The sequence below is a fragment of the Kogia breviceps genome, chromosome 13, assembly GCF_026419965.1.
Source record: "Kogia breviceps isolate mKogBre1 chromosome 13, mKogBre1 haplotype 1, whole genome shotgun sequence".
Lineage (NCBI taxonomy): Eukaryota > Metazoa > Chordata > Mammalia > Artiodactyla > Physeteridae > Kogia > Kogia breviceps.
Window position 1 is genome coordinate 77323998 of NC_081322.1, and position 10866 is coordinate 77334863.

The 10866-nt window shown below is 42.0% G+C and overlaps 1 protein-coding gene across 8 annotated transcripts in view; it reads right to left on the bottom strand.

Annotated features, from left to right (window-relative positions):
* RMND1 (required for meiotic nuclear division 1 homolog) overlaps positions 1–10866 on the bottom strand; it is a 41713-nt gene that overhangs the window by 30139 nt on the left and 708 nt on the right. For 3 of the 8 annotated variants that reach the window (XR_010836092.1, XM_059083478.2, XM_067011028.1), the window contains exon 2: positions 4990–5507. The exons of 2 other annotated variants lie outside the window; for them this stretch is intronic. Coding sequence is in view for 3 of the 6 variants with exons in the window: in XM_059083478.2 (XP_058939461.1) it covers positions 4990–5493 (504 nt within the window). In the remaining 3 variants the exon portion in view is untranslated. Of the gene's footprint in view, positions 1–4989; positions 5508–9520; positions 9799–10653; positions 10844–10866 lie in introns of those variants that run through there. 3 more of the 8 variants (XM_059083477.2, XM_067011029.1, XM_067011026.1) reach the window with 2 other exon arrangements.

The following is a 10866-nucleotide window of genomic DNA, read 5'->3' on the forward strand; positions in this document are numbered from 1 at the left end:
AGAGATGACCTAACTCTGCTTTGCTTTTTCTTCCATCTGTTACACAGCTCTAATGTGTGGTTTAAAAAGTAGCAGAGGAATAAACGGAGGACCTGAAAAACCTAAAATCCGTAAAATATCCACTCATGAGCAAAACATTCAATTGTCTAACTGATTTTAATTCAATTAGAGAAAAAAATTAAAAGTCAGACAAGCTGAAATTGTCACTGAATGTGAGCCAAACGGACGCAGGACCCTCCTGTTGCAGATATCTGATATGCTGATTCCCATCTTCGTGATAAAGGTAAGAACACGTTAATTTACAAAAACATATGAATCCACACAGTCAAAGCAAAGCTGGTTACTGGAGTACAGGAATCAGTCAGGTGCTTCAGGTTTAGAAGTGCCAGCACTAGTTGTTCTTTTAAGGCTCCGTGGAGTTAAAAAGAGCTGGCAGGATATGAGATTAAGCTGGGTGAAACAAAGGAATCCTGGAAAGAAGCATCAGGTAAGGCCACGGCAGGCAGGCTCTACCCTACAAAAGCTGACAAATTTACTGAAGCTTGCTAACCAAAATCCCAGTGCATGAGGTTGGATGTCAGAGTTACTCTGGGGCTGCGACAGCTGACATGCCTTAGTTTAGGCTGGAGTGGGAAGAGAAGGAGGCACGAAGGAGAAGACAGGAGATAGGGAGAAGGTCAACAGCTAGTCCAGTGGAGGGCTTTCCCATAACTGTACTAGAAACAGCATTGCTGACTGTCTCTAGAATCAGAGCCGTAAACTGGCAGCCCAGAGAACTAGCCAACTCAAGAGCTGACCCACATAGTGTTTTCAAGATTTGAAAAAACTATCAACAATAAACGGCCATCTGACACAAAATCCAGATTTCCACCATCTTTCGCACCAGTGGAAGATTTAGCAGTAACTGACCAGGGTTGGGGGGGGGGGGGCTGAGTCCCTCCCACCCCCTGTCTCGTGCCTGCTTCACCTCATCCTTCTTACTGCCCAGGCCCATCTGTGCTAAAAAAAACTCATACTGTTTTACATTCTCAAAAATGGAACAAGTCAAAGCATTCAACCACTACTTCCATGAGAAAATATATGGTGAGCTCCAAAGAGTCAGGTTATAAATTTTTAAACACAATTTGTTTTTAACTTAGTCATTCCAAGGATCTTTGCAGATTTTCTGAAGATTGTCACCTTTCCTTCTCTCACCATCTCCTATTTAGTTTGGCTCAGAGTTCTAGCCAACGTCTCACAGCTTATTTGGCTTAGCCTACGTTACCTAACTTACATGGCTCGCCACACTACTTTCTGTATCCTCCTTAAACATCTGGGATGTGAGTCTCTGTTTAAGTTATAAATCTTCTGTGAATAAATGATTCCAAAGGTTTTCCAATTTGACTTCTTAGAAATACCTTTTTTGGGTTTTATTTCCTTTGTTTTTCAATTTCAAGATTGTATTTAAATCCATTTGGTAAAGGGAAAGAGTGTGTGTCATCTTTGCATTCTTTCCCCCTATCATTTAAAGATGTTGTTACTCTGCAAGAAGCTTTCATTTTCAGACATGTCTTCTTCTGGATCTTTATAATGAACCATTATTTTTTGAGCATTAAATATAAATATATAGCAAATTTCAGGTTCTAGGATGGGGATCAACAACTTATTCTTAAATAAATGTGCCAATCCAACCTAAAATAGTTATTGGATTTAAATTTAAGATTTAAATCTAAATTTATTGGACTTAAATTTAGGCCTTTCTATTTTAAAATGTTAAAAGAAAACCACCCAAACACAAACAAAACAAAACCAAAGCCAAGAAAACCACCATGTTTCAGTATGTTTCATTTTTCTGGCCACAGAAAACATATTCCAGCAGATGGGGCTAGAAATTTATATATGATTCTTGTTTTAGCGCATCACATCTGTGACAGAATACTTTTCCTAAAAAAAAGAAAGTTTATTTTTATTCATGTTCTTTAACTAAAAAAAGAAATTAGTGCATTACAGTAATGTTGCTTCTATATTACTAAGGGGAAAAAATGAATGTTTTTCCTGTTATGTACAGATTATAGGCGCAAGTTATAAAACACAGATGCATTTTACATTACTAGTATAAAGCTTTAGCTTTTAAGCTTTCCGACTACAACCCATGGTGAGAAACCCTTTCACATACACAGTACCTACATACACACAGACACCCACACCAATAACTGACATAAAAGCTTCACAGGGCTTCCCTGGTGGCGCAGTGGTTGGGAGTCCGCCTGCCGATGCAGGGGACGCGGGTTCGTGCCCCGGTCCGGGAAGATCCCACGTGCCGCGGAGCGGCTGGACCCGTGAGCCATGGCCGCTGCGCCTGCGCGTCCGGAGCCTCTGCTCTGCAACGGGAGAGGCCACGGCAGTGAGAGGCCCGCGTACGGCAAAAAAAAAAAAAAAAAAAAAAAAAGCTTCACAGAACAGTATTTACCTTTATCATGAGTAAATACATTGATACTTTCTATTCTATTTCTTCAAACAAACCAAAAGAACCCCAAACCTATTAACAACCCACTGGTTAATTTTACTACACACTGTGATGTTAGCCTGAAAACTTACTACTGGGCGTCCCAGCACCCTGCCTCCTCTGCCAGCCTCCACGCTGCTCAGAGGTGGTCCTCATCCTCGGGCATCGTCCTCCTCAAAGACAGGACAGACCAACAAGAAGCACTGGCCCTGCCATGATAAGTGATGAGCCAACAGTATGTGGGTTGGATATCTCAGAAGGTTGGGACCTCTACAAATGGAATCAGGTGAAGACCTGATTCCAATATAGAGTGTGAGTAGCCTCACCCAGTCAATTCCAAGCGCACGCCATGCGGCAGAGGTAAGAGGGTGAGCTCAGGTGCACACGTGGGGAATGAGACAAAGGGCACCTCTTTCTGGTACAAAGTAGAGTCCTTTCCTGACTCAGTCCACAGGGGAGGAAAGGGCTTTACCACCAAAGGGGACTCGCCAGCCCCATGACGCCCACGTGGAAATGGAGGGGCCCTCTATTCGGGACAGATAAAAGCCAGTCTTCAGCCCTGGGCATATATTACCTCATTATACCTCAAGACTGTGTTCTCCTGTAAGATCATTAGAAAATAATGTTCCAAAAATCATACTCCCTCAGGTCACTTTCAAAATGCTTTCAGAAATAGAAAAGATTGTTTATTATTTTCCTGCGCTTCCAGAGAAACGACATACTGTTTCTGTTTTCATGAAATTCCAACTGAAGTCACAGCTATCACATTACATAATATGTCCTATGTCAGGACCCAGGAAATAAATGACTCTTTAAATTTGGTGAGAGAAAAAGTTATTTCTTATAAGACATTCTTATGTTTTTCTTTTTTTCTTGTTAGACAACAAGAAATGTACAACAGGAGTATTCCTGCCTTTCTTTAATCATTGGGCCTTGCGGAACTAAATGTTCAACTAGATTACTCATATCAGATATCTGATAATATTTACTTCTCTGTTCATATCAACTGCTTGCTCTATTTTAAATGTAATGCTTTTATTATCTCATTTGAAACTTATTAAATGTTGAAAATCTACTTCAAATCCTTTCCTGGAAGCAGAAAAAAAGAAAGTCCTAAAGAAAAATAAAAAAACTGAATCCAGGAAAACTGCTTTCAAGTCTACGGACAGCCCAAAGAAACGCCTCTTGGACAGTTTACAACCAACAACTACAAAAAAAGGGGACATTTCTGACCTTACCAGCCTTTCATAAGAAACTTGATTCTGCTCTGGGCTGCTAGATGTAACAAAAGAAAAAAGGGACTTGATCCTCCTCTTTTCTGGATCTGCTATGAAGTCAGGCTTTTACACTTAATTTCATCTCAGTCACTTAAATACTAAATTTCCCAGATGATCACAAAAGTAAACAACATAATTAAACACTCAAGAGCTAGAAAGAAAGGGGTGAGAGCAGAATGCATCCAAAACTCCCATCCTTCATATCGTGGGCTCAAGGAAACCAAACAAGAATGTAAGCAAAGCTAGAATCCAAAATAAAAGTCATTAACCAACTCCTAACTTCACAACCTGAGGATACGACGCGAAGGCCTGTACACCTTTTTAAAGGAAGTCAACCGCACAGTAAAACAAAAACAAAACCAGAACAAGTTAAATGCTCTCAAGGTCTACTTCTCAGAATCGAGATTTTTAAGATAGAATAACTTGTTTTCCGATAGATTCAGAACGCTTCATCAAGTTTTAAATATTCGACATTCCTACTTTTAATGTTGATGGCTACAGACATCAAAGATCCCTTTTCTTCTCGTCTATCCCTTCCTGTTTCATAAACATTTATTAAGTATAAGGCACAGTTTCAAGTATCATGCAAGGTACACAGGTTACCGAAGGGCTTGATCCTGACCTTAAATATTTATCATTTAGTGGGCGAGTGAGAACTGTAGATGAGAAATTCCCATAAACCTCTTAACAGTGAATGAAAATAACCACTTCAACCTTCAAATGATAAAAAAAAGCAAAATCCTTCACTCTGCTTTTTGGATTCCACCTTGCCCCGCCCTTTCACCACCCCCTCCCATGCAGTCACCACTGGCTAATGAATACTTACCTGTCTCCATACTTAATATAACAAAAGTTTTTAAAATTTAATACAGAATTTCTAGTTTGATTTTTTTTTTAAATGGGGGCTTTTTATAGCACTGTTCCTAGAATGGACTTACTACTAGTCTTTTTCAAAATTTCCTTAGGCCACTAACTAATCCTTTCATAAACTATACTTTTATATTTAATTGCCTCTATTTTGCCTTTATATGTACCACTGATTCCTAAAATTAAGATGGTGATTCCCTTTGGAGATGACAGGTTTCACTATTAGGCTTCAAAGATCCTGAAAGAAGTGCTGTGCTGGTGGCTGGCTCTCCTATGTTGGTAGTAAGGCTGAGGTGGGATCCACAGGGGTTCAGAGTGATTATTAGGGAACAGAGGCACCACCAGCACAAGTGTTTTTACCTTGTTCACAGGCAGAACTGGAAGGTTGGTCCTGGATGGCTGCCTGGTCCTTGATGCTTTCAGTGGTCTCTTGATTTGCGGAAAGTCTTGTTTAGAAACAAGTGTTTCCGTTGACACAAATGAGGAATGTCTCTTTAGTATTTTTATAAACCACTTAAAACCTAACAGATTTGGTTTGTGAGTCACTTTCCTATGAGTACCAAGGGAGTGCCTGGTTGGAAGGTGATGTTTTTCATCTTGGTAACGTGCGGTGTTTAATGGAGAGAGTATGTTTGTATTTGATATTTTCCGGTTCATTTCCAGGACCTGGGACTTATTCAAACCAACAGCTGCTGTATCAGGAAAGAACAAATTCACGTTCTGACTTCTTGCCAGGGTGTTGCATGTTGTGGTTTCAAATTCCTTAAGTGGTTTTAATGTTCGATGAACAAGTCTTTGGCACTGACGCGCTTTTGATAAAATATAGTGAGATCTGGCCAAGGATCTGAGAAGTCTGGCTGACATTACCACATATCAAGCTAAAAGAAAAAGAATTCAAAGTTCAAGTTTTTAAATAAAAAATGTTTTAAAAATATACAGTGTTTTCCCAGGTAACAGGTATATTTTTGTGAAACAATTTGCAAAATAGATACATCTTAACTTAAGCCTAGTAATAGAATGAGGTTAAAAAAATTACATACAAGTGTTTTCACCACCTCTCCTTTAGTCAACCTTTAGCCTTCTTTCTGGAAGGTTACAAGACTATAAAGCTATTGAGGGACTTCCCTGGCAGTCCAGTGGTTAATACTCTGCATTCCCAATGCAGGGGGCAAGGGTTCGATCCCTGGTCTGGGAACTAAGATCCCACATGCAGCATGGCGTGGCCAAACCAAAAAAAAAAAGTAGTTTATTTGTCCTTTAAACACATATCATTTTTTTAACACCTTAAAGCAACAGAGAATTATTGGTGCCTATTAGAGGTGATGTTTGAATCGGGTTTCAAAAGGGCAGAGGAATCTGCAAGTCAAACGCCCCAGGTAAACAGTATCGTTCACCTGACAAACAGGATGCAATTGCAGGGGAGCCAGGCATGAGCCGCAGCAGCAACCGAGAGAACAGGAGCCTGTGGCTGCATCCTAAGTACTTGTCCTAAAGAGTTTCTATAGAGGGCTTCCCTGGTGGCGCAGTGGTTAAGAATCCACCTGCCAACGCAGGGGACACGGGTTTGAGCCCTGGTCCAGGAAGATCCCACATGCCGCGGAGCAACTAAGCCCGTGTGCCGCAACTACTGAGCCTGCGCTCTAGAGCCCACAAGCCACAACTGCTGAAGCCCACATGCCTAGAGCTCGTGCTCTGCAACAAGAGAAGCCACTGCAATGAGAAGCCCGCACACCACAATGAAGAGCAGTCCCCGCTCACTGCAACTAGAGAAAGCCCGCAAGCAGCAACAAAGACCCAACGCAGCCAAAAATAAATAAATAAATTTTGAAAAAAAAAGAAAAAAAAAGGAGTTTCTATAGGGGAGGGAAGTCGGAGCTCTTCACCTGAGACTCACATGGTCAAAAGTACATTTAAGAAACATATCCTTGGTTAAAACTTAGAGGAGGAACTGAGAGAGACTAAGACACTGCTTTCTGAGTACTTTGTCCCCAGCAAGTGCTCTGCTTCACCTCACGACGATCCTGTGAGGTACTTTACAGGGGAAACCGAGGCTTAGGGAGGCTGACTGCTTACAATCGGTGATGCAGAGACAGAAGGAAATCCCAGGCTTTTCCAGTTCTACAGACAACACTGTAACCACTGCACATATATTATCTCCCTTTAAAAGGATGAGTCACTGAGATATTCAGGAGGTAGAACCTGCTGCATTCAAAATACCTTCAAAAGTTGGAATTCTCTGTTTAGTTCTAGTCCAACTAGCTATTTTAGTTCACCTTTAGTTAGTACTATGACCTGCCAGTTGAACCAGTGGGTTCTGCAGAACCTAATTATACAATATTTTAGGAATCTGTTTACACAGACCTGGATTCTTCCATTCTCTTCTAGGAGATTCTTACCTCCAAGCTCTAACTCTTGCCTTCACACAGAGGCTGGGACAAAGAATGTAAAAGCTACAGGACAAACAAGTGTGCTTTCTATCTTTGTTGAGAAAAACAGAGGGGTAGCATTTAAGGTATCCGACACACACACGAAATTATTTAGGCTTTGTGAAAAACTGGAACACATCTCAGAAAAGTGAAATTTTAATTGCACAAACTAAATTTAAAGCTAAAAATACACTAGACTTTTGATTACACTAAGAGCTCTATATAACATTTTGGGCATCGAACTTCTGTGCTCCACAGTGTCCTTGTCCTATTTCTTGATGGTTTCTACATCCGTGCAGATTGGTGGGGGGCGTGACCACCCCCCCCCCCCCCCCCCCCCCGCCGAGTGATCTCATCTTCCATCCTCCCTTAGCCACTCACTCCCAGGGTCTTTCGCTCCGAGCTATATCGTGGCCATTTGGCACCTGCGGCTATTGAGCACTTGAAATGTGGCTCCATAAAATTTAAAAAATAATTTTTTTTGGTACCTTGTATTTTATCCTTAATATAAAAAAGTAAAATATCTCAATAATTTTTATATTGATTACTTGTTAAAATAACATTTTTAGATATATTGGGCTGAATAAAATTAACCTCACCTCTTAATTTTTACTTTTTAAAAAATTATTTATTTATTTATTTATGGCTGTGTTGGGTCTTCGTTTCTGTGCGAGGGCTTTCTCTAGTTGCGGCAAGTGGGGGCCACGCCTCATCGCGGTGCGCGGGCCTCTCACTATCGCGGCCTCTCTTGTTACGGAGCACAGGCTCCGGATGCGCAGGCTCAGTAGTTGTGGCTCACGGGCCCAGTTGCTCCGCGGCATGTGGGATCTTCCCAGACCAGGGCTCGAACCCGCGTCCCCTGCATTGGCAGGCTGACTCTCAACCACTGCGCCACCAGGGAAGCCCTAATTTTTACTTTTAAAGTGTCTAGAAAACTTAAAATGCTGTGTGTGGCTTGTATCATATTCCTGTTGGAGGGTCCTGCTCTAGACCTGTCATTACCAATATCTACAACCTCATGTTCTCAATTTCAAGCATGCTACTCTCCAAACACCACCCTGATCTTTCAGGCTCACTCCTTCTATCACCCAATTCCAACAGTTCTTCAACCCCAACAGGACCTACAATTCAACGATCCAACCACTTTTTCACTGTCCCTCACTCCCCACATCACTTCCTCCCCACTTAGTTATATTCCATGGACCTCAAACCCCTTGCACCCCTCTCCTCCACATACCCACGTGACAAAACCTCAACGTGAATTAAATATAATTCACCCAATTTGTGCCTGGACTCCTGCACCTCAACGTGGCTGCAGACGGACAACCAAGCAACTACCATCTGGTCTCACTTTAAAATCATGACCACTCACTTCAGGTGGGCCTCTCAGGCCACTCAACGATCTTAAATACTGCACTTCCACACTATATTTTACTTTTTATTTTATTTAATTAATTTATTTATTTTATTTATTTATTTTATTTTACTTATTTTACTCTCCTCACACCTTCAGTGCCTCCTCCTTTCTCATTCTCAATAACGACCTTGCTTCCTCTTTGGTTGACAAAACAGAAATGACCAGGAGAGAACTTCCCCCAGCTCTTGCCATCATCCGCCTGTCCACCTACTGCTTTTGTGCACATATACCTTGTCTTCCCTTCTGCTGCTACAGATGAGGTGCCTGTGGTACCATTTACAGCCAGGTCCTCTGTCTGCACACCAAGTCTCTTCCCTCCCTGCCTACAGAAGACACAGTTAGGCCCTTCTCCCCTCTCTCTCCCATGCTATTTATTTTTCCCTTTTTACTGACACACTCCTATTAGCATACAACTAGGCTCTGATTTCTCCCACCTTATAAAAACAACTCTTCCCCAACCCCCATCTTCCCTTCCAAATACTACACTTGTTCTCTGAGCTCCTTTCCTTTTAGAGGAGTTTTATTGCCTCTCTCCATCTCCTCTTCTCTGATTTTTTTTGAACCCACTCCAATTGGGCTTTCATCTCTGTCACTTCACCAAAACCCATTTGTCAAGGCCAGCAATGACCACATTTATAAGTCCTGTGGTCGCCTCTCAGTATTCATTTTACCTGACTGACCAGCAACATGTGATACAGCTGATCACTCCACCCCACTCCCTCACTCGCTTCTGGGATACCACGCTGGCCATTTTCATTCTACCTCATTGGTAGGATGTCTCTTTTGCTGGTTTCCCATCCCAAGAATGAGATGTACCAAGGCTCGGTATTTGGGCCACCTTTCTTCTCTATTCTCAGCTCCTGGTGATCTCACCCAATCTCATAGTTTTATATAGTACCTACAATTGATGAATAGCAAATATTTATCCCTAAACTACTCTGATGAGCATGAAAAATGTAACACGCTCAAAATTGAGCTTCCGAAATCTTCCTGCACATCCTATTCTTCCCAGTCTCCCCCACTCATGAAATAGCAATTACATCCTTACCTTTGCTAAGGCCCCAAACCTGCAGCCCACCTTATTCTTCTCCTCCTTCTCCATACCCAATCTGGCAGCAAATCGTACTGGCTTTGTTCGGACTGGTCCTCACCACCAACACTGCCACCACCCTGGGTCCAAGCTGCTGTCCTTCCAGGGATTATTGTCACAGCCTCCGAACTGGCTTCCCAGCTTCTGTTCTTCAGATTCTTCTGCACACAGCAACCAAACTCAAATCGGATTACAACTTCCCTCTTCATAAAATTTGATGATGGCCTCACATTTCACTTGAAATAAAAACCAAACACCTTAAGATCGACTGCATGGCCCTCCATTCTCTGCCCTTTATCACCACTCTGACATCTCCTCCAGCTTTTTCCCCGTGCTCATTTTGCTCGTCACTCTGGTCTCTGGATCTCTGCACTTACTATCCCTTATACTCTTCTCCCGGCTGTCTGTAAGCCTCATTCCCTCACCTCCTTCAGACCTTTGCTCAAATGTCTCCTACACAGTGAAGTCTTCCCCGACCACTTCATTTAAAACGCACACCAGCACCCACACTCTAGCTTCCTCCACTTTCTATTTCTCCATTGCATTTCACATCACTTGCAAACACGTTGTGTTCTTAATTTATTAACTCACACAACAAATTATGAACTGAGTTGCTACCATGTGACAGAAATTGTCCTACTTGCTAACACAGCTGAAAATAAAATAGACGAAAATCCCTATCTTTTGAAAGTTACATCACAGTGGGGGTGACAGATAATACACGTGGTAAACCACTAAAATATACATTAAATAGTCACAACGCTACAGGGAAAAAAAACAGAAGACGAAAGGAGATCTTTGTCTCTCTCCTGTAGCACCTAAGCTCCTTGAGGATAAAGATTTGCCTTTTGTTCATGCTGTGTCTCCTGTAACCAGAGTGCCCAGCAAACAGCAGGTATTCAACTGTTATTTTTTGAATGAAATACAAGGCAGCTACTCAGTTCTTAGACACATTTTCTACTTTTTAAGAACATACCAACTAAGAAATCTGTATCAACTAGGCTATGAGTCAATGGATAAATGGCGCTAATCTCTGGAGCACGCCTTCCAATTCCTTAAGCTGCTCAAAATTATTTTATCTTTGCAGTTACCGCTATGCACTGGCTCAAAGAAGGGTTCTTCAGTAGGTGGGTATGGACGGAGTGCTTTTCACTCCCAGCTAAATAGACCAAAGATCACTGTCATAGGCAGGGGGCTTCCGCTGTACCGGTGAAACACGTGACGTGAGACGTTCAGGGCGGCGGGGAGCAAAGGGCGGACCGCTGTGCGAGACCATACAAGCTCCCAAAACAAGGCAGTGCACT